The 19,358-nt window shown below is 52.4% G+C and overlaps 9 protein-coding genes across 9 annotated transcripts; 5 read left to right on the forward strand and 4 right to left on the reverse strand.

Moving 5' to 3' along the window:
* Positions 1–750: 750 nt before the first annotated feature.
* HD553DRAFT_328873 (general substrate transporter) lies at positions 751–3,091 on the reverse strand (the record flags this gene model as incomplete). Its single annotated transcript, XM_046181895.1, has 10 exons — positions 751–956; positions 1,040–1,165; positions 1,260–1,471; positions 1,559–1,623; positions 1,694–1,753; positions 1,834–1,986; positions 2,069–2,427; positions 2,507–2,653; positions 2,745–2,922; positions 3,017–3,091. 10 exons carry the CDS (start codon positions 3,089–3,091, stop codon positions 751–753), a joined length of 1,581 nt encoding a protein of 526 aa, XP_046036150.1.
* On the forward strand, positions 2,993–3,772 carry HD553DRAFT_37599 (uncharacterized protein). The gene has a single exon (XM_046184183.1). It carries the CDS (start codon positions 3,115–3,117, stop codon positions 3,736–3,738), a length of 624 nt encoding a protein of 207 aa, XP_046036151.1. The 5' UTR covers positions 2,993–3,114; the 3' UTR covers positions 3,739–3,772.
* A 953-nt stretch (positions 3,773–4,725) lies between these two features.
* On the reverse strand, positions 4,726–6,238 carry HD553DRAFT_296419 (putative taurine dioxygenase). Its single transcript, XM_046178518.1, has 6 exons — positions 5,956–6,238; positions 5,654–5,894; positions 5,495–5,586; positions 5,115–5,424; positions 4,977–5,049; positions 4,726–4,911 (listed from the first exon to the last, which is right to left on the reverse strand). Exons 1-6 carry the CDS (start codon positions 6,219–6,221, stop codon positions 4,781–4,783), a joined length of 1,113 nt encoding a protein of 370 aa, XP_046036152.1. The 5' UTR covers positions 6,222–6,238; the 3' UTR covers positions 4,726–4,780.
* A 458-nt stretch (positions 6,239–6,696) lies between these two features.
* Positions 6,697–9,513, forward strand: HD553DRAFT_311872 (major facilitator superfamily domain-containing protein). Its single transcript, XM_046180028.1, has 11 exons — positions 6,697–7,217; positions 7,293–7,390; positions 7,467–7,528; positions 7,602–7,659; positions 7,721–7,783; positions 7,849–8,028; positions 8,086–8,212; positions 8,295–8,550; positions 8,612–8,679; positions 8,746–9,010; positions 9,092–9,513. The coding sequence occupies exons 1-11, from the start codon at positions 7,003–7,005 to the stop codon at positions 9,401–9,403; spliced, it is 1,704 nt and encodes a 567-aa protein (XP_046036153.1). The 5' UTR covers positions 6,697–7,002; the 3' UTR covers positions 9,404–9,513.
* Positions 9,514–9,675: 162 nt separating this feature from the next.
* Positions 9,676–11,610, forward strand: HD553DRAFT_37676 (uncharacterized protein). Its single transcript, XM_046184185.1, has 8 exons — positions 9,676–9,815; positions 9,923–9,947; positions 10,031–10,194; positions 10,261–10,626; positions 10,718–10,764; positions 10,840–11,165; positions 11,338–11,427; positions 11,488–11,610. Exons 1-7 carry the CDS (start codon positions 9,751–9,753, stop codon positions 11,341–11,343), a joined length of 999 nt encoding a protein of 332 aa, XP_046036154.1. The 5' UTR covers positions 9,676–9,750; the 3' UTR covers positions 11,344–11,427; positions 11,488–11,610.
* Positions 11,611–11,766: 156 nt separating this feature from the next.
* HD553DRAFT_37766 (uncharacterized protein) lies at positions 11,767–13,009 on the forward strand. Its single transcript, XM_046184186.1, has 4 exons — positions 11,767–12,105; positions 12,172–12,387; positions 12,464–12,537; positions 12,613–13,009. The coding sequence occupies exons 1-4, from the start codon at positions 11,818–11,820 to the stop codon at positions 12,662–12,664; spliced, it is 630 nt and encodes a 209-aa protein (XP_046036155.1). The 5' UTR covers positions 11,767–11,817; the 3' UTR covers positions 12,665–13,009.
* Positions 12,910–14,323, reverse strand: HD553DRAFT_342398 (uncharacterized protein; the record flags this gene model as incomplete). Its single annotated transcript, XM_046182744.1, has 5 exons — positions 12,910–13,195; positions 13,357–13,447; positions 13,549–13,786; positions 13,887–14,178; positions 14,253–14,323. 5 exons carry the CDS (start codon positions 14,321–14,323, stop codon positions 12,910–12,912), a joined length of 978 nt encoding a protein of 325 aa, XP_046036156.1.
* Positions 14,324–14,728: 405 nt separating this feature from the next.
* On the forward strand, positions 14,729–16,569 carry HD553DRAFT_296426 (NADP-dependent oxidoreductase domain-containing protein). The gene is made up of 7 exons (XM_046178519.1): positions 14,729–15,029; positions 15,124–15,328; positions 15,421–15,483; positions 15,564–15,766; positions 15,870–15,958; positions 16,072–16,199; positions 16,290–16,569. Exons 1-7 carry the CDS (start codon positions 14,852–14,854, stop codon positions 16,459–16,461), a joined length of 1,038 nt encoding a protein of 345 aa, XP_046036157.1. The 5' UTR covers positions 14,729–14,851; the 3' UTR covers positions 16,462–16,569.
* On the reverse strand, positions 16,570–18,317 carry HD553DRAFT_331603 (chaperonin 10-like protein). Its single transcript, XM_046182024.1, has 2 exons — positions 17,883–18,317; positions 16,570–17,812 (listed from the first exon to the last, which is right to left on the reverse strand). The coding sequence occupies exons 1-2, from the start codon at positions 18,021–18,023 to the stop codon at positions 16,946–16,948; spliced, it is 1,008 nt and encodes a 335-aa protein (XP_046036158.1). The 5' UTR covers positions 18,024–18,317; the 3' UTR covers positions 16,570–16,945.
* Between the last annotated feature and the right edge of the window lie 1,041 nt (positions 18,318–19,358).

The following is a 19,358-nucleotide window of genomic DNA, read 5'->3' on the forward strand; positions in this document are numbered from 1 at the left end:
ACTTTTTCCGCTTCGCAAGCGATCAAGGGGCCATGGAACCTTGAGTTTCACTATTCCGAAATCGTGTCGAAGAAGCGTCTGCCATCCGATCACATCGGACCAAACTTTTGCTCAATCAGATCATGTTGGTGGGAGTCTCGAATAGTGCGGAATGACTTGAGCAGGGATGCTAAAACTGCTTGCTTTTTTATCTCGATCTTGCTCTTGTTCATCGAGTTAGCTCTCATTCTGATAGCTTTGTTCTTACAGCAATCTTGTTTTCAGACTCTGTGCGATGCCGCCCTTTTCGGTATGAGACCAAAATCCACATCTTCAAGTCACCGGCAAAATAATCCGTCATATCAAGGCCCCATTATTGCCCGCTATCTGCAATTTTTTCCATGTATAATGTAGCATATCGTCCTGCTTTTTGGTCATCGAACTCGTTTCCCTGTACCGTGATTGACATCGCATATCATGAAGCTGTTCTAGATAGAAGGGGTTCATGGCTTGTGATCTCCGCCTGCCTGATCATCATCGGTGAGATCGAGTGGTTCTCGACATCGATTGTCATCGTAGAAAGTCATGATTGATGTAGAATTATCGTATAAAGTCATGATTGATGTAGAAAGCGATGATGACCGATCCTCGGTGTCCCTTCCTTGGTACTGGTACTACAAATACATTCCGTTTGACACCTCGAGACGTGCCTACTAGCCGACGCACAAAGTCGTCCGCGTCCTATTGACTGCCGTCCCTTTAAGCGACCAACTAGATATGCTCGACCATAGTAGTCGTCCCCTCCTTCTTCTCATCATACTCCAGCCCATCCAGCTTGGCTGCCGGTGCAGGATGTTCTCCATTCCTGATCTTGTCCTCGACGTCGGTCCCCTTGACCTTCTTCCTGAGCGCGGCCGAACGGGGGATGAACCAAGGTTCTTCCCGCAGGAGTTCGTCGATGGATTCCAGATCTCGACCTGTAGAATAAAAATGATGGGCGAGAAAGTAAGCGGCTGTTTACCATGATGGCATAACGTTTCTTGTCAGGACGACAACTTACCGACGACCTCGGGAATGAGGGCCCACATGGCGATAGCGTTGGTGAACGAGAGGATGCAGAAGACGACGTAGTACCTCCAACCGATGGACTCGAAGGCTTTCGGGCTGACTTGACCGATCATAAAGTCTAAAGGAGCGGGCGAAAAGGAATTCCAAGGTTCAGTCACAATCCTCCCACGTATCGCACCGCACATCCCCTGATAGGGTCTGTGGGGACTCACTGGCAATCCAAGCAGACATCGACGAGAGCGCCGTCCCCTTCGACCTGATCCCCGTAGTAAAGATCGCCGGAGGAACGGCCCAACTGATAGGTCCGATTCCCAGGGAAAACGCAAAGTTGAAGATCCAGGTCATCATCACGAAAGCGTAACTGGCAGAAGTGTTCGTAGCGTCCGGGTTGTTGGGATCGGCAGGGAATTCGGCTTGGAGGGCACTGCAGGTCGATATAGTGGGCAAAAGAAGGGGGAAGGAGTGAGTCTCCTGTCGTAGATGGTCAAGAGAGAAGGGGAGGTGGACTCACGTTCCCACGGCGAATGTGGCAGATGATACCAAGTTACAGTAGATCAAGAGGGGTCGGAAACCGATCTGCGATGACGAGACCGTTCAGCGGGGTGCATCGGGCGCTTCTTAGGCTATAATAGGACTCTAGACTCACTCGGTCGCAGAAGAACACGCAGATAGCCTGAGCGATGAGCGCAATAATCGAGTTGATACTCTACCCCATAACAATTCCGAGTCAAAAGGCAACCGAGTAAGCTTTGTCCATACTGCCAACCAACGGCTTTCTCTGCTCACCTGGAACAAGAAGGTCTTCTCCTTGGCGAATCCGATGGCGGCAAAGATCTGGGGAGAATAGTACTGGATACAGGAGACACCGGTCATCTGGACCGAGAACTGGAGCATGACTCCGATAAAGACTCGACGGAGGTTGGACTTGTCTCCGAGGACCTACAATGGCAGGGCGAACAACAGGGGGTTGAAAATCAGCAACCGAGAAAAAGGATTCGATGGAATGCATGGCACGACCTACCTTCTTCCAACCTTGCTCGGCCTGCTTGTCGTACATGACCCCAGCCTTGATCTCAGCCGCCTCATTAACAACGAACGGATCGTGAATATCTCCATGCGCATGCAACCGTGCCAAACTGGCAATGGCATCCTCCTCCCTTCCGACGCTCATCAACCACCTAGGAGATTCAGGGAAGAGGAAGATCATCGAAGCCAGCGGGATACAGGGGAAGAGCTGAAGGCCGAGGGGGAGACGCCATTGCATGACGGTGCCGGGTTGGGTGACTTCGAGGGCGTAGACGATGAAGGATGCGATCAGGGCGCCGATCCCTAGGAAGAATTGTTGTAGCGTCGCCAGTCGACCTCGGTTGGAAGGGTGGGCTGTGGGCGAGCAAGGATAGAGGACAGAGTATCAGAGGGAAGATCTCGGAATTGTATGGAAAGAACGGGCGCTGCTCACCGATCTCGGTCTGGTACAACGGGGCGAGGAAACTGAGTTGTCCGATGGCGAACCCCCCGATAAATCGACCAGCCAGCATCATCCCTCGGTTCATGGCCGCGGTCTGCAGAACACCACCGAGAATGAACCAGAGAGCTCCGATAAAGACTACGAAGGAAGAGAAACATTCCCGTCAATGTCAAATTCCGGCTCTTTCCCCGCGGCTTAAGGTCAGGCAAAGGTAACAATAACAACTCACTGGCAGTCCTTCGGCTGAGCATATCAGCAGCCAACGAGGCCGGGATACAACCGCAAAACGCTCCCAACAAGAGTGAACTGGAGATGAACCCGATCCAGTTCCCGTTGGGGTCGTCTTCGAGGTCCATGACCCGCAAAAAGTCGGGAGCGGGGAGCACTCCCGCGATGACTCCGAGATCCTACAAATACAAATCGATGTCGAGGTCGAGAGAGCACGTCAGTCGTCTGGCTCGTCGAGTAAGGAAAGTGGAAAGACAAGAAGCCCGAGCTCACATAACCGAAAAGAATCGAACCTAGGGCTGCAAAGCAACCACAGAGGAAAGTATAGGTCTTGGGTGAGAGCACCATGTTGTCGACAAGATCCTCGATGTATGGCAAGGTGTCGTTGTCGGGCAAAGTCGTTTGAAGGCGATCAGGATGGACCCCCGCATGTCGAAGGTCGAGGGCCCCCCTATCTCCTGGCCCCTGTATATATCCAAAAGTGTTTGCCCCGGAATGGGATGGCGATGCCATCAAGGATCGAGGACGAACGGATAGTAGTCGGGACAAAAAGAGCGACATCCACCTCTGGCCTGCTTGCTTGTTCCATACTCCGGTCGACCGAATATCAGCCTAGCGCTCCTCTTTCAGCCAGGGAACATGCGGACATCTCTCCATGTGCATCGAGACGTAAGCGCGACACGTGCTTCGGACAGTGGACGGGATCGGGGGCAATCGAAAGATCACACGCTGTTGCGCCAAAGGATCATCAGCTGCCAGCCTCTCGGACACGGAGCTGCCCGGCCCGGGGGGGCACGACGACCGACTTTCCATGGGAAACTATCCGAGAAGGTTTCACCATTCGGGTTTCGCCGCGCCTCCTCGTCAAAAGAGGGACAATCAAGAAGACGTACACGCGGAATCCGGTTGATCGTCCTCTAGCTTACCCGGTACAGGTCGCTGGGACGCCGGAGAATCCTTTCCAATCGTTCCAGATTTGGTCCGTCTCCTCTTGATCCTGCCGTGTGTCCTTGCTGATGGCATACTGACTCAAGTCGCTGCCGTTGCGTGTATGAGGTTTGTTTCAGGAAAGCAATAGCAATCGGTCGCACATCCGCATAGCGCCGAGGGAACGATAAACAGGATTAGAAGAGGACAGGCTGTGAATCAACGGAACGTACTGGGTGTCAGATCGAATAACAAACAAGTGTGACCCCTGTGAAAGCAATACACAAACAAGTGTAAACCATTCCAGATTTCGGTGCCCTAGAGGAACGCTTGATTTTCCGGTCGTCTCAATGAAAGATCCTTGAGCGCTTGATGTTGTCACAGAACTGCATCTTGTGGTGTGAAACAAGGCTTGCTACCGGTATAGCAGGTGTATTGTATTTAGTGGAGCACCATTTGCTTTCCCTGAAACTATCCACTGTCGACCGGGATGCAGATTGGCGGGTCGAAAGTATGAACGCTTGTCTTGTTCACGTGAAGTCGCTGAGACCCCCGTCGCTCATGCTCAAGTTTTGGGCGCGTGGGATATAAGAAGCTGAGCATAATCCCTGGATATAGTATACCGCTCAATGGCCGCCCGGCAGAAGATGTCCACCTCGACACGAGGTACTGGCCATAATCATTTACAGAGACAAATAGACTGTACAGTATAGGGTACAAACGTTGGCGGGCAGACCAGACGTTCGGTTCCCTAGCCTACGGTCCTCACAGGGAGACTGAGATCAGGGCACGATTTGCATCTGTGCAGTCTTCACGCACGCTGATATATTATTGTGTTCACGACGGCATGGTCGGGCACGAAGAACGACTGACCAGAGCAGGAGAGTGTGTATAGGGCAATGCGAAACCCGAAACATAGCCTTTCGTAGTCTCAAGCCTGAGCCGGTGCAGTGTTGATGCTCCAACAAGTTCCCCGCAGGAATACGTGTCTCAACTCATATCTATTTCATTAATCAACGTATATACAAGGGCACCCTAAGATGCGCCTCGATACTGTCTAATTTCATTTTATACAACTTCGATTTGATCACATATCGCCTAAGCTCGAATCTAAACCTTGTTCCTCGAATCCAGATCCTCCCGCCTACTCTTGGACTCGGGGTCGAAGTACGGCTTTTCGCCGACCGAGACGGAACGGGTTCCAATACGCACATCGTCGCCGAGATCGTAAGTGGCGGCGTCTACGATACACCCGGTCGATATATCAGCAGTCATCAAAAATTCATAGCCAGGTGTGAAGACTCACGGAAAGCGCTCCTGTTGTCCCAGATGGCGAGGTTGTTGGGCTCCCATCGGAACCTGGCTTGAAGGTCGTGGTTCTGCATGGGCGAAACAAATTCAGTCTTGTTCGTGAGAACGAAAGTACACGATCGGCCTGACTCACCGATGCGACGTGAGCAAACAAGAACTCCAACAAATGGTCCGACTCGTCCTGGTTGAGCTCGTTGATCTTCTTGGTGAAACCGCGGTTGACGAACAGACCCTTCCATCCAGTGACCGGGTTGGTCCTGATGACGGGGTGCGAGTTGGTCAAGTGCTGCCCCTTATTATCCGGCGATCCTCTGTTTTCGCGGACGGGTACACCCTTGTTCTTGGCTTGTTCGACAAAGAAGGGCGCCGAATGGAAAGCCGTGAGACCTTCGAGGAACTTTTGGTAGTAAGGCGAGAGTCGATCGTATGCCTCGTAAGCCGAACTGCGATGCCATCCAACCCGGAAAGGGATCAGCTTCAGAACGTCTGGTATAACATTCTAACCGCACTCACGCCCACAAGGTATCACCCCCCACCGCCGGGAAAGTCCTGATCTGAAGTGTTGCATAGTCCGAAGGCTTGGTCTCGAAAGTAACATCCGAGTGCTACGAAGACAATACCCGCACGCATCAGCATCATCCACTCATCTTGCAATCACGCACGACTACGTACCCAAAGAGTGTCCCCCTTGACCCTCAACCTCTTGGGCCTCTCAAACTTGCTATCGAAGACAAACTCGTTGGAGATGACCGAGATCTCGTCCCCATACTTTCCACCCTCGAGCGTGAGAGGATGGATGTGCAGGCCGCTGTCGGCGGGTTTGCCACCCAATTTGCCCAGCTTGTCGACGAGGGAGATCTGCTCTTCAGGGGAGATGACGGCGTCACGGAAGAAGACGACGCCGCGCTCCGAGCTGCAGAATGGAAGTACTTGTCGGTATGGTAACCCTCTCGGCGCTGACTGAAGTCACTCACACAAGCTTGCCGAGCTGCGCCAACTTCTGTTCGTCCTCCAAAACCTCCCGGATGCTCAACGTGGGCTTGCCATCGGTCGAGAAAGCTCGGAACTCGGTCCCCGTGGCGGGAGTAGCGGCAAAGTTCGAATACTTGTCGGTCAGCTCGGATGAATCCGCGGCTTGCGAAGTGATCGCGGAGGAGGTATCAGATATGACCGTCTCCTTGAGCGCCGACTTGAGGCTGTCGATGGTCGACTTAGGTTGTTGTTGAGTGGCGATGGGCATGGTGGCGCGAAAGGATGTGAGAAGATGTTTTGGGTTGCTTTCCTGTTGACAATCGATAACCCTCCCGAGGAAATACTCAAGCTCTTATATCATTCCATTCCATGTCCTCCAGACGTATTGTCTGAATCAACATACGGCGCTGCTCGATAATCCCTTCTGCAATGCCGAGATGGCAACATCGCCGAACGTCGTGCTCGAGAGTCGGCATCGCCGGATCATGCGATGAGATGATCATCAGTGGATAAGGCGTCAGCGATAAGCACTCTCTATGGCTTGGTCATCCCATTTCGATGTGTGCAACGCTCGGACATATCGCTGAAACGACATAACCATCGAGACCAGTACGCCGGATCACGCCATCGACCCCTATCGCGCTTGGAAGACGATGGCGCTATTCGAGGTCGCGTCATTCTCGGAGCCGAATCTGTTCGACCCTCTCCTTCTGAACTTCCCTGTTCTGCAATCCCGTATCGATGTCGTCTTCGCTCGATCCGATGGCAACACTCCTCGATCAGAGATAGCACTTATCGCACACACACAAACCAGCCCGGATGTACGGCGTATCAGACATTCCGCAATTCTCCAATCCTGGAATGCATTCGACGGGCACAACATCGATCACACCAACAATCCCGATGAAAACGTGCTTTCAAGGATGTCGAGGGAGCACCTGCAAATTGAACCAAGGGATATATAACGAAAAGTTGGCCACATTCCCAGGATTCCGAGCATTCACGAAAGATGGATCGCAAGCTAGCAAATCCACACTCTGGCAGTCGCCATGTCGATCCCGGCTCCCCACGTCGTCGACACTCATGCGGTCACAGTCCGAGATCCGATCAACGTACAGATACGATCGGCCTCTCCCAGCTCACCTCGCGAATCGGACGACGAAAAGAGCCTTGGTCTCTCTCCCGACACCGAATTGAACAAGCATGACGTTGTCGGTTATCAGAGCTCGTCCGCATATAGTTCAGAGGACGATCTTATCAACAAGTCAGTACCGTGTCGTCATAGGTTAATATTCGCCCTATGACTTTCGTTGACGTGGATCTTCGTTCTGTTGTACAGATTTTTCGAACCTCCCGATTCGTACGAGTCGAAACATCGATGGGATCCCAAAGCGACCTGGACCAAGGAAGAGGAAACCAAGATCCGGCGCACGTTAGGTAGGCCGAGGCATTCTCGCTCCCCCGCCTTCATCGGACTGACCGCGGGTATCGTTACCTCTTTACACACGGCTAGACTTCAAGGTGGCCTTTGTCGCCTGTGTCTGCTTCGCCGCGTTGCAACTGGATAGGGGTAACGTGAGTGGAACCCGATTCATCCGTCGCTTCTTCCCTCTGTTCTGATTACGGTCGTCTCGACCGATGCTACCAGATCTCAAACGCCTTGTCCGACAATTTCATCAAGGACATCCACATGACCACCAACGATTGTCAGTCCTTTACGTCCGGAGCTGCCGCAACACGTTACTGATGTGATTTGATTGTGTGCAGACAACACGGGAATGACGATCTTCTACGTCTGTTTCCTGGCTGCCGAGCTTCCCTCTCAACTGAGTGAGTGCCTCTTCTGTCCGGCAACCTCCTCTTCGCATCTCATCACAACTCCTCCCTTCTCTCAGTTTCCAAGAAACTTGGCTCGGACGTTTGGATCCCCATCCAGATGATGAGCTGGTCCATCGTCGCCATGGCCCAGTTCGCTCTGAAGAACAAGACCGGATTCTACGTGACGAGGGCTCTGCTCGGTCTGATCGAGGGCGGGTTCATTGCCGATACCATCCTCTACCTGAGCTACTACTACAGTGAGTTGCACAAAGAATCGTTCGTGACGTAGATTTTAACAAGCCTTTTTCTCGTAGCCTCTGCTGAGCTTACTATTCGGTTGAGTTTCTTCTGGGTCTCGTTGACCGCGACGAACATCATCGGAGCACTCCTCGCAGCCGGTCTACTCAAGATGAGAGGTATCGCCGGTCTTCCCGGTTGGGCGTAAGTTCGACTCAAGTACACTCATCGACATCAGCGGGAGTGCAACGCTAATATCGCCATCGCCTCATTCCCTGTACCATAGCTGGCTTTTCATGCTCGAAGGTATCCTCACCTTCTTCGTCGGCCTATTCGCATTCTTCTACCTTCCAGCCTCTCCGACCCAGACAGTAACCCGATGGCGCAAGAAACCCTGGTTCAACGCTCGAGAAGAGACGATCATCGTCAACAGGGTACTGCGTGATGATCCTACCAAGTCCGACATGCACAACCGCGAGGGGTTGTCGTTGACCGATTTGAAGCGTTCGCTCTTGGATTTCGACATGTGGCCTGTCTACCTGGTGCGTGCCGAAGGTTCATCAGAGCCCATGTCACGGTACTGATTCAACGCCCGGATTGCAGCTCGGATTGACGACCTATCTCGCACCTGCGACTGTTGGCGCCTACTTTACCTTGACTTTACGAAGCCTGTAAGTCTGCTACTGTCCCGTTTCCACGATGATGTCCCGAAGCTGATACCAACACGATAATTTCAGCGGCTTCAACACCTTCCATACCAACCTCCTTACCATCCCCAGCTCGGTCCTCTTCATCCTCAACAACCTAGCCCTCTCCTTTTCCAGCAAACGGTTCAAAGACCGGCTCGGGATCGCCTCCATCGGAAGCTGGTGGCAACTCATCTTACTACTCGTACTCGTCGTCATCCCCGATTCGACCGACAAGTGGGCGAAATGGGCCATCCTCTCGTTACTCTTGGCGTACCCGTACGCTCATCCTATCCTCGTCTCCATGCAGAGTTCGGTGAGTCTTCGCGGATGGCGTTCCAAAGCAGATGGGAGCATCGAACGGGCCTGACGAAACCCTTCTGGTGGACCACGATAGAATGCCGGATCGGTCCGAACCCGTACAGTCGCCAGCTCGGTATACAACATGTTCGTCCAAGCCTGTTCCCTAGTCGCTTCCAACGTCTACCGGACCAACGACGCTCCCTACTATAAACGCGGGAACAAGGTCCTCCTCGGTATCGTCGCCGGAAACCTCGTCCTCTTCGGGTTCGCCAAAGGTTATTACATATACAAGAACCGTTCGAGGGCGAGGATTTGGGACGCTTGGACTCATGAAGAAAAGGCGCATTATCTTGCTACAACGGAGGATAAGGGGAACAAGAAGCTGAACTTCAGGTTCGAGCATTAAATATTTTCGTGTTTCTGATGTCAGATGGGCTTTGTAGTATATACAACTAGAATGGGAAAAAGTATTCATCATTGTTCCGGGGCGATTTTTATGGTTGAGAGTTAGACATGATGGTGACACTTGTCTGATCGATGATCGACGTGATGAATCGGGTTTCGATCGAGTCAGGCTCGGTCTTCGTCGTCAGAACGAATAGGGGTCGCGAGATTGTTTCTCATCTGATCACCTCGAGCTCGCTCAATCTCGATATCTGTCATTCACTCATACCCAGACCCTGGCTCATACATACTCTCGGACAAGCATAGACATCGTCCACAGACACTAAGCGGATACAGTTTCAGGGGGCCATGTCGGCAACACCCAAGATGTACAATCATCCGTCGAGAGGGTTGATGCTTCGACCAGGTCAAGCGTGAGTCTACCCCTTCTTTGCGATCCCCTGCAAAGGTTGGACAGCGGATCCCTCGAGCTATAACGCTGAAAGAAGTCTGGCTCGATACATAATCGTTTTTCATGCAGATGCGACGAATGCAGGGCTATCAAGGCGAGTCCATCAACCTGCTCACAAGTTCGGTACCCCATCATGGCATACTGAATCCTCTAATCATCATCTTTACGATACAACAGGGACGATGCGTCAGGACTCCCACCGCCGGTCCCAGCAACATTGGAGCGACAAGACCTGCTTGTAATCGCTGCCTCCGTATGGGAACCGCCTGCATCGTCTCCCAGGGTAGCCGTGCGAGACGAGCACCGGTATCGAATACGTCTAGCATCGCTCGTGAATCTCGGTAAGTTTGTGAGATAGGGGTCAAATCTGTCTTCGCTACTGATCACAATCGGTTTTACATCAAAAGCAGCGTAGAAAGGCTGCGAGAAGGTATAGATAACGTCCCGCACATCCAGGCTTTCGATTCTCGTCCTTCCTCTACAAAAACGATAAACACATCCTCAGGTCGATCACAAAGCCAAAATCATACCGACTCGGACTACCGGCCTTACGAACAACCTCACCTACATCAACTGGATATCGATGCTCATCTTGACCCTGGAGCTCATCCCCCCGAATCTGATCACAATAACAACAACAACAACTCAAACCTAGCTATAAAGACTTTTGCGGGTGATGGGTTTCTCTTGTCTGAGAATCAGCGGGCGATGAGGTATGACCCGGAGGTGTTAGGGATTCTTGAGGAGGTCGAGATAAGATGGTTATTCGACCAGTAAGTGAGAGAGAGTCGATCGATTACAAAGTCGGGAAGACGACCTTTGATGAGATGGGTAGCTAAGATGGATCGCTTTGCCGTAAAACAGATTCACTCGACTTCTCAGTCCGTTAATCGTTCTCCTGGATCCTGAACGTGCGTTCGGATCGTCTTGTCGAGGCCAATGTTCTTTAACAAGGAAAGGAAGCTGAACCTTGTCCCGCATTACAGTACATACCCTCGCCTTCGTAAGGGAAGAACAACCAACCCTCTTCCTCGCCATAATGTTCGCCGCAACCAGGTTCTTCCACCCAACAGCCCATCCTCTTATCAAACAACTCCTCGAGACCAAGATCTCCGAATCGACCAAGACCGGGAACTGCCACATCGCCACCATCCAGGCTATCATCATCTTGGTCTTTTGGCAAGAACCTAAAGATCGGTCGGTCTGGTTAAAGTCCGGGTTGGCAATCCGGATGGCGTATCAAGCTGGGTTAAACAGGACGCCGGGGATGTCGACGTTGAATAGGAGCATTTCGGATATTCGGCGATTGAGAGTAAGCTCGTTTAGGATCAGGGCGATGCTACAGTCCGTGAACCGACACTCGTGTCCCTTGCCCGTGTTTGCAGAACGGGCAACGGACATGGTACTGCAAGTCGAACCTACGGCCCATCCGAGTCATATCGCCAGCTGATGTTATTAGCCTTCGCGGCTCACACTCGCTCCAGGTTTGATTTGTGAGTCAAATCAGCAAGCGTCCAGAATCTCAGAGGACATGGTACTGAACCTCGTATGTCGCTGACAGGCGTCGATCGGTAGTAAGTCAGCCTTCACGACATCTGGAGAGTCGGATGACTTACACCTGTTCATAGCTACAGGTGAGATCGTAATGCGGCCAATTCTACTGCATGTCGATCGCTGAAGTCCGAGCAGTCACATCTTCAAGATGTCGTCTGCCATTGCTAGCGACCTGACTGGCTTGCGAGAATGGGCGGAAGCCGCTTTACCTTCCACCGTGGCAATCGATAATCATCTCGCCTGTTCTTTGGAGTGAGTCTGCGCCTCCAAGCACGGGCCAAGCAAACGCTGAATCCCTTGGTCTGGACCCTTCGCACTGCAGCCTAGCCCCCCTGCTGAAAGCCCACGAAGACTTGACGCGATCCGGCCCCATACCGTCTGACCCGCTAAGGCTCTTGCAAGTAGCGGAGATGACCAGGATACATGAAGCCTATCGCCAATACTGGCTAGTCGACCACGCCCACAAGTTTGCGCCGGGCTCATTTCGACTCCTCTCGACACATAGTGCGATCTTGAACTGCGATAACAGTTACGCTCGACATGTTCAGGAAGGTAGCGATGCTTCGAAGGACGACTGGATCGATGCGTGTCTGCTGGCCTTGTCGAACGTTGCCGAGCTCTCGGAGAAGAATGACCTGGAATACTGGTGCGTTTCCGCCTTTACCCATATCTCTAGATTCGGGACTATGATCTACGCGGTACGTCGCCCAGAACCGTTACCGATTTACACGATCGGAGGCTTACAACCGACTTGTTAATATCAGGCCGTGCCGTTCTGCGATCGCCAACAATCGACACGGACCATCGAGCTCATCGACGCCATGTGTCAAGCGGGAGCTTCGAATAAGCATATCTCTGTAGGGGATACCTGGAGTACCTTGCTGGTATACTACAGTCGCCTGCGCGCCTATGTGTATCAACACCTCGAGAGCATGAACGACACAGCAGAGTCGACTCGAGAGATGACAGGCGATGAAATGGTACGGGCGATCGCTCTCACTTTACGCGTTTACCCCCGCGCCAGGCTGGTTTTTGCTTACACTACTTTTAACCCAGCATGCTTCTCGTATGGAGAATGTTGCGCCATTCGATGCTTCGCCTGAACGGTTTGATCCGACGGATCCTCTCTGGTGAGCATAATCCTTTTCAGGTTTTGGGACATAATCGCGCTTACGCAGATGTCACCGCATAACCTGTGCAAACAGGCTCTATCTACAAACAGATGGCATCGAGGACGATCTTTACGCTTGGATGTGAGCTCGATACCAGAGAACACAGGTCACATGCCTACGAAAATTTCATGCAATGATATCGCGTGACAGCGGAATCGCCAAAGCGAAAGCTCAAGGCATATCGCGTCTCGCACAATTTGCCGCTCAAAACCCGTGGGAAGGTCGCCTCTATCACGAGCTTTAATCTTCGTCTCCGTCAACGAGACCTATACTATTTATCCTCGACTTGGATCGAGCCTAGCTCTGGTCTCGAATCTCGGATCTCAGATCTTAAATCTTTGATCCAGGCCAAGCGAACAAAACAGGTACCTTCTCCCTATACTCGCTCCACGCTCGATCGTCCCCAAACTTGTCTAGCGCGATCTGTTCCAGGGGAGGTACGCCCGTCGCATATTTCAGCGCGAGGTATTCGAATATTGCCGGGGTGAACGCAGCGAGCAGGGGGATGTAGTTGGTGAGACTATAATTGGAGTGAGGGTGAGAAGGGAGGTTGGAGAGGAGAGGCGAGAGGGACAGGAGGGATGGGCCGGTCCAGAGGATGATCTCGCCTACGTAGCTACATTAGAGCGAGCGTTGCGGTGCGCGCAGCGATCAAAGGAAAGAACCGGTACGTCAGTATCCGGATGAGAAATCCTCACGCCATAAGAACGCAGCGAGTTGATTTCCAGAATCAGGGCAGAGGAGATTCGAGAGGACAGAGAGGGAATGCTGGCTTACTTGGGATGACGTGACCAGCTCCAAAGGCCAGAGGTGATGAACCGTTCGTCGTGTTTCTTGGAATCTTTGGCTCGTCTCCAGACCGATTTCTCTGAGGTGCGGTACGAGAGCGATACGATGAAACAAAATATAAGAGGGTAGGGAAATGAGCTCAGCAGTGCTCAGTATTTGATAATGCTGACGCCGACGTACGATGATCGGCAAGTACCTCCAACCCAAAACCCGTCAACCAGGTGATCACCCCAGCCCAATCGAAGATCGAGCCGAATCGAGGAATGTTGGAGCCCATGTTGGGGATGGTGTTGACGATCCAGAGGGGCATGCTGCTCATAAACACCCATGTAGCTTGGCCCGTCCATGCCCCAGCAAAGACTCGAGGGTTGGATTTTATGGCATCAAAACGAGAGTCTTCGCCGTGCGTCAAGACTCGCTGTACGGTATAAATGGATGTAGATGAAGGTCTTACCGCGATCAGGCAAAGACGGCGAATGTAATGTGGGGATAGCAACTGGTACACAGTAGGGACATACGTGGAAAAGAAAGAAACCCAGGCGGACGGCCCAGATTACGATCATTCCTCCCATGACGACCTGTCTGGTGCTAAGATCGCCGAACGAGCGAACGAGGTCGGTTTGGAAACTGGCTAGAGTGGCGCGGTCCGTCAATCCCCGTTTCCAAGCGTCCTTGGCGAAGAGTTTGAAGCTGGGGTAAAATAAGGAGAAGATGGTGGTGGAGATGAAACCGCTTGCCGCGGCGAGGTCATAGAAAAAGGTCGTCTTGAGCGGGATGGCGACGGAAGCGCCTAGGGCTTGGAATAGGTAGCTGACGGTCGGGAGACGGAAAGGCGAGTGGTCAATCAGGTATAGGATTGGAAATGGGCAACGCCGTCGACTCACTTGAAAGCGACAGTGCACATGAAGCGCGAAGTGCCTTCAGTTGGGTTGATGAGCGAGCTGAAGATGGCCATGATGACTATGGATTCGATTGGAGAAAGAGGCGGTAGACGATGATTGAAGGCGTAGGTCCGTACGGATGTCGATGCGGATGGGTATAAGCGCCTCGACTGATTCTGCCGCTGCGATCAGTCTCGATTCGAGCAGCATTATATACTGTACGGTTCAAGCATCCTATCTAAGCGCAAAACCTCCCGTAGCCCGACATGTGAGGAATTGTATTTCCGTACCGTGATCACTGATAGTCCCCGCCCCGAATCTACTCCCGTATCGATGACCGATCACAAGCGGAGGTGGCGTCGCGTGGTCACGCAGATCACGGAGGTCCCGGAGCTACAGGAGATCCGAAAAAGGTGAGTAAGCGCACCCGGTTGCGAGCTGGCCCAACAGGGAATGGCGGGTGAGCAGTTGTATATAAAGGGTTCAACAGGGTCGGTGTGACACCTGGCTGATCTCACTTCGACGAGGAAGGACATCATTACAAACAACCTTAGAGCATCTCCAATCGATAATTCAACTCTAAATCTCGATTCTCTCTTACTATGTCATCGACTCAAAGCACGCTTCCTACCGCACGACTAGGATCTCAAGGTCCCTTGGTACCCCGTCTCGGTCTCGGCCTGATGGGAATGAGCGTCTTCTACGGAGCTGCAGGCTCTGACGAGGATAGGTTCAAGATTCTCGATCGGGCCATCGAGATCGGCGAGACCTTCTGGGACAGTAAGTCTTCCTAAGCGCCAATGTTACCGCATCGCATCGCGCTGTGTCTCGCACGACGAACTGAAACGTACTGTACCGTTCATCTCTACGATAGCTGCCGACATGTACGGTGATAACGAAGAGATGCTCGGACGTTACTTCAAGAGCCGACCTGATGCCCGTGCCAAAGTATTCCTGGCGACCAAGTTCTCTTTCAAGAACAACAACACCGAGAACGATTCGTCTCCCGAGTACATCAAGTGGGCGATCGATCAGAGCTTGAGCAAGCTCGGCTTGAATTACGTCGATCTTTACTACTGGTGAGCTTGTCTGCACTGCTATGAGACACTATCAGAGCTTCAGTCGATCATGTTCGCTTACGCTGAAATCCGATTGCCATGGTATACTGTAGCCACCGTGTAGACGGCGTCACTCCGATCGAAAAGACCATGGAAGCCTTGAAGGAGCTCAAGCAGTGAGCGTCACGGGTCGAAATCTGGATCATACTATAGCGAACACTGAGACTTATGGTACAACGCAAACGCAATGATATAGACAAGGCAAGATCAAGTATATCGGGCTGTCCGAGGTATCGGCAAGGACCCTTTACCGTGCCGTCAAGGTTGAACACGTCGACGCCGTTCAGCTCGAATACTCGCCGTTCTCGCTCGAGTGCGAACAGGATGACGATGAACGGTACGGGGTCAAGAAGGCCTGTGAAGAATTGGGCGTCGCTTTGGTAGCCTACAGTCCGCTTGGTCAGTCGAGTGGAAATGGCTCACAGAGATAAACCAAGAAAAGGGTCAACGATAACTGAACCGTGTCGCTTTTCGATATGCATCGCCATCGCCGATTGCTCAGGTCGAGGTATGATGACCGGTAAATACAGGTCGCCGAACGACTTGGCGCCGGATGACGGACGAAGGTGGTTCCCCAGATTCAGCGAGGAGGTGAGAAAGAACGCGTTTTCCCAGTCTCCTCTACTTACTGTATGTCTAGCTATATTTATACTGACAACTTTTCGGATCCTCGCATTGCATCGACCCTTTGTCTCGCTCGCCAGAACTTCCCCAAGAGTCTCAAGGTGGTCGACAAGTTTACCGAGATTGCTCAAGCCAAGGGATGTACGGCCGGTCAACTTACTCTGGCTTGGCTTCTCACGCGAGGAGACATGGTCTTCGCAATCCCTGGGTGAGTGATTTACACGATGTACAATAATATGTGGACGGGCACAGCGCGCGAGAAATCTGATCACATATATACGGTCAATTTCTGCTACAGGACGACCAAAATCAAGTCTCTGGAGGAGAACGTCGCCACCGGACAGGTTCACCTCGAACAAAACGAGATCGACCAATTGCAGACGGTCATCAAAGCTGCTGAAGTAGGAGGCGACAGGTACCCTCAGGGGGTTGGCGCGAATCTTTACGCCGATACTCCGGCTATGGAGTAGAGTAGGGTCTTGCCGCCTTTTCAGATCGTTTCTTTTCACAGTAGATCAGAATCACACCTGTACTCTCGAGACCAAGATGAGATATGATGCCCATATGCATAATATGCCTGGCTTTTTCGTCCTTGACAAGCGGCTCGTGCGTAGAATTATAAAGCAGGACTTGGTTACGATGCGAACATATTTTGATACGATACAACGTCGAACGATGTCGCCGCTATCGATACAACATGTCAATCGTAGCCTTTCGACGACCCGGTCCAAGGATCCCAAAGTGAATGGAAACGAGCTGAACGCAAAGCGGAGGACCGAGGCATACCATCCGGGGACGCGATTGTGCTGGACGATCGCTTTTATACTATGATTCGATATTGTTTTGGCTACATGGGACCGGTATATCTGGCATCTATTTCTATGCGTTTACACACCACCGGCATCTATTCTCTTGATTCTCTCGAGTCAAGAGTCGACACCGTCGCCCGACCCCTTACTTGGACTCGGGGACGAGCACAGCCCTAAAGTGGATCTTCCCACTCTCCAACTTCTCGAGCGCCTCCTTGATCCCAGCTTCGGTCATGGGGAAGGTCTCGACTACCGGCTTGATCTGGTGTAAAGCGGCAAAGGCCAGCATCTCCCTATGGACCGATCGGGTGGCGACGAGGGAACCTTGGATGGTGATCCCGTTCGCCAGCAGGGGCATGTAGGGGATGGAAAAGTTTCCTTCGGAGACGGAGAGGGGGTAGATCTTTGAACGGGTGGCCATAAGGGGGAGGATGAGGGACCAGTCGGGTTGAGCGGAGGTGGTTACCAGGAGACGGTCGAGCTTGAACCCGACGTTCTGGAGGTCCTCGGCCTTCTTGTCTTTCATGGCGATAAAGTCGTGGGCCCCCAGTCGTTCGGCTTCGGACTTCTTAGAGTCGGTACCGGAGAGGACGACGACCCTGCATCCCATCTTGGCTGCGAACTGGATGGCCAGGTGTCCGAGACCTCCCATACCCATCACCCCGATCACCTCGGTAGCCGCAGCGGTGTGAACCGCAGTAAAGACCGTAGCACCCCCGCACTGGAGGGGCGCACCGTCAACGTCAGAAACACCATCAGGGATGGGGTGGAGGAAAGCTTCCCTCCAAACAGCTCCCTCGGCGAACGAACCCTGGTCGGGGTTGGCGTACCCGTACATGGCACGTTCAGGGCAAAAGATCTCCTCGCCCTTGAGGCATTCGAGGCAGTGCCCGCATGCGTCGGTCTCGTAGCCCCATCCGACGCGGTCGCCCTTCTTCAGGAACTTGACGTCGGGTCCAGTCTCCTCGACGATACCGACTCCTTCGTGGCCGAGGACCATGTCTTGCTTGAGCTGCAAGCGATTGAGAAGAGTAAGTAAGCAAAAAGGGCTAACGTCGATTGAGCTGCGTGTGATGACTCACGTAGTGCAAGTCGGTACCGCAGATCCCAGAGGCGGTGACCCTCAGTCGGACGAAATCTCCGGTGAGCTCATCCGACTTGGTGGTGGTGCTCTTGACAACCGAGCCGTCCTTGGATCCCTTGAATACGGTGAAAGAAGGCATTGTTGGTGTAGGGGATGATTATGCGTTGGGTGTAAAGGTTTGTGAGTATAGAGTGCGAATGTCTTGAAAGAGGGAGGCGAGGGTTGAGGAGGAAAAGTTGTGCGGATAGGAGGTCGATATTTATCCTTTCTTATCGAAACCGAAAGATGTTGAACGGCGATCTTTTTGCTTTTGCGACGGACGAAACCGCACGAGGTAGCGACAAGAAGAGAGAAGTGACGTATTGACAATTTTTTTCCTCTACCTAGCTGACCAACGTGGATTAGTAACCGGTTCGATCGCTCTCTGCCTCCACTTTTGTGGCTGGATCAGCGATCAGCGAGAACCATCTCGAAGGTTTGGTAGCAACGGGCTGGTGTTGATTGCCGAGCGCGCCATGTGCCGAACAAAATCCCCCCGATCAGGCGATGATGACGTGTGTTGAATTGCTACCGAGACTCGATTCGTCATCCATCGCATGCCGAGATAGCCGGGTGTAAGAGCTGTTCAACGGAGTTGGTAGAGTCTGGGATGTCCGTTCTTGAACCTTAACCACCCTGCAGTGCGAAGTGAGGCGTATTTGAGCCTTGCACCTGTTGGTAGCGGGCCGCATCTCGGGGACACTGAGTCGTGTCAAAGCTAAAAAGATGGAATGTTCGTCACACGAGACGAGCAGAATAAAACACGTCTCGGACTTGCTTGCACTTTTGCCCGCCTCCCAGCTCGATCGACCTGGCCACGCTACAGTATATATATACAACTTGGAACTCTCCAAAGGTTCCCCGGTCCAGGCTTACGCGGTCGATCGTCTCTTGACGGTGAAGTGTATACGACGCGTCCTCAGCGAGGTCATCGAAGCAGGGTCAATCAGATCGACCCGGGAGTGGGTATTCGATTCGCTTTTCTGCCTTTCTCAGCGTGTAAGGGTGTGGCGGTCGACAGCCTTGGTCCGAGGAGAAACAGCTTCGGAGGTCGGAGTCTGTGTTGAAAGTCTGTAACGGCATACAGAAGATTGATATCACATGTGGTGGCGCCTGCTACAAAGACGTCACCCAAAAAGGTATTCAAAGTCTGGATATGGATACAGACGCGGCGTGCATTTGACGTCTACGTCTTCTCCAGAAGTGACGTGGATTGCAGCGAGTTGACAAGGTTGACATTATTAAGTTCATATATTTCAAAGCTCCGATGTATGTGTTATATCAAATGCTTTCCTTGTGTGCCCGACGATTAGCAGCTGGCGTTCCTCATGCGACTTGCGCGCAGGAGGCCTCGACTCAGGGACATTCGAAAGGAAACCTCTACCTTGAACGCTTCGCAGCTTCCGCTCGTAGTCCAGATCATGTTCTCTGGCTA

The sequence above is a fragment of the Filobasidium floriforme genome, assembly GCF_021052385.1.
Source record: "Filobasidium floriforme strain CBS 6241 chromosome Unknown HD553scaffold_12, whole genome shotgun sequence".
NCBI lineage: Eukaryota > Fungi > Basidiomycota > Tremellomycetes > Filobasidiales > Filobasidiaceae > Filobasidium > Filobasidium floriforme.

Excerpts from the sequence above, each read along its gene's own strand:
- HD553DRAFT_37599 (XM_046184183.1), top strand. The coding sequence starts at position 3,115 with ATGGCAAGGTGTCGTTGTCGGGCAAAGTCGTTTGAAGGCGATCAGGAT.
- HD553DRAFT_296419 (XM_046178518.1), bottom strand. The coding sequence starts at position 6,221 with ATGCCCATCGCCACTCAACAACAACCTAAGTCGACCATCGACAGCCTC. Across the intron at positions 5,425-5,494 it reads GGGGGTGATACCTTGTGGGC|TTCGGCTTACGAGGCATACG; the intron begins GTGAGTGCGGTT and ends ATGGCATCGCAG. Across the intron at positions 4,912-4,976 it reads GGACAACAGGAGCGCTTTCC|ACGCCGCCACTTACGATCTC; the intron begins GTGAGTCTTCAC and ends GGTGTATCGTAG.
- HD553DRAFT_311872 (XM_046180028.1), top strand. The coding sequence starts at position 7,003 with ATGTCGATCCCGGCTCCCCACGTCGTCGACACTCATGCGGTCACAGTC. Across the intron at positions 7,529-7,601 it reads TGCAACTGGATAGGGGTAAC|ATCTCAAACGCCTTGTCCGA; the intron begins GTGAGTGGAACC and ends CGATGCTACCAG. Across the intron at positions 9,011-9,091 it reads TCGTCTCCATGCAGAGTTCG|AATGCCGGATCGGTCCGAAC; the intron begins GTGAGTCTTCGC and ends GGACCACGATAG.
- HD553DRAFT_37676 (XM_046184185.1), top strand. The coding sequence starts at position 9,751 with ATGTCGGCAACACCCAAGATGTACAATCATCCGTCGAGAGGGTTGATG. Across the intron at positions 10,195-10,260 it reads AGCATCGCTCGTGAATCTCG|CAGCGTAGAAAGGCTGCGAG; the intron begins GTAAGTTTGTGA and ends TTACATCAAAAG. Across the intron at positions 10,627-10,717 it reads ATAAGATGGTTATTCGACCA|ATTCACTCGACTTCTCAGTC; the intron begins GTAAGTGAGAGA and ends GCCGTAAAACAG.
- HD553DRAFT_37766 (XM_046184186.1), top strand. The coding sequence starts at position 11,818 with ATGACCAGGATACATGAAGCCTATCGCCAATACTGGCTAGTCGACCAC. Across the intron at positions 12,106-12,171 it reads TCGGGACTATGATCTACGCG|GCCGTGCCGTTCTGCGATCG; the intron begins GTACGTCGCCCA and ends TGTTAATATCAG. Across the intron at positions 12,388-12,463 it reads AGATGACAGGCGATGAAATG|CATGCTTCTCGTATGGAGAA; the intron begins GTACGGGCGATC and ends CTTTTAACCCAG.
- HD553DRAFT_296426 (XM_046178519.1), top strand. The coding sequence starts at position 14,852 with ATGTCATCGACTCAAAGCACGCTTCCTACCGCACGACTAGGATCTCAA. Across the intron at positions 15,329-15,420 it reads TACGTCGATCTTTACTACTG|CCACCGTGTAGACGGCGTCA; the intron begins GTGAGCTTGTCT and ends GGTATACTGTAG. Across the intron at positions 15,484-15,563 it reads GCCTTGAAGGAGCTCAAGCA|ACAAGGCAAGATCAAGTATA; the intron begins GTGAGCGTCACG and ends GCAATGATATAG.
- HD553DRAFT_331603 (XM_046182024.1), bottom strand. The coding sequence starts at position 18,023 with ATGCCTTCTTTCACCGTATTCAAGGGATCCAAGGACGGCTCGGTTGTC. Across the intron at positions 17,813-17,882 it reads GCGGTACCGACTTGCACTAC|CTCAAGCAAGACATGGTCCT; the intron begins GTGAGTCATCAC and ends AATCGCTTGCAG.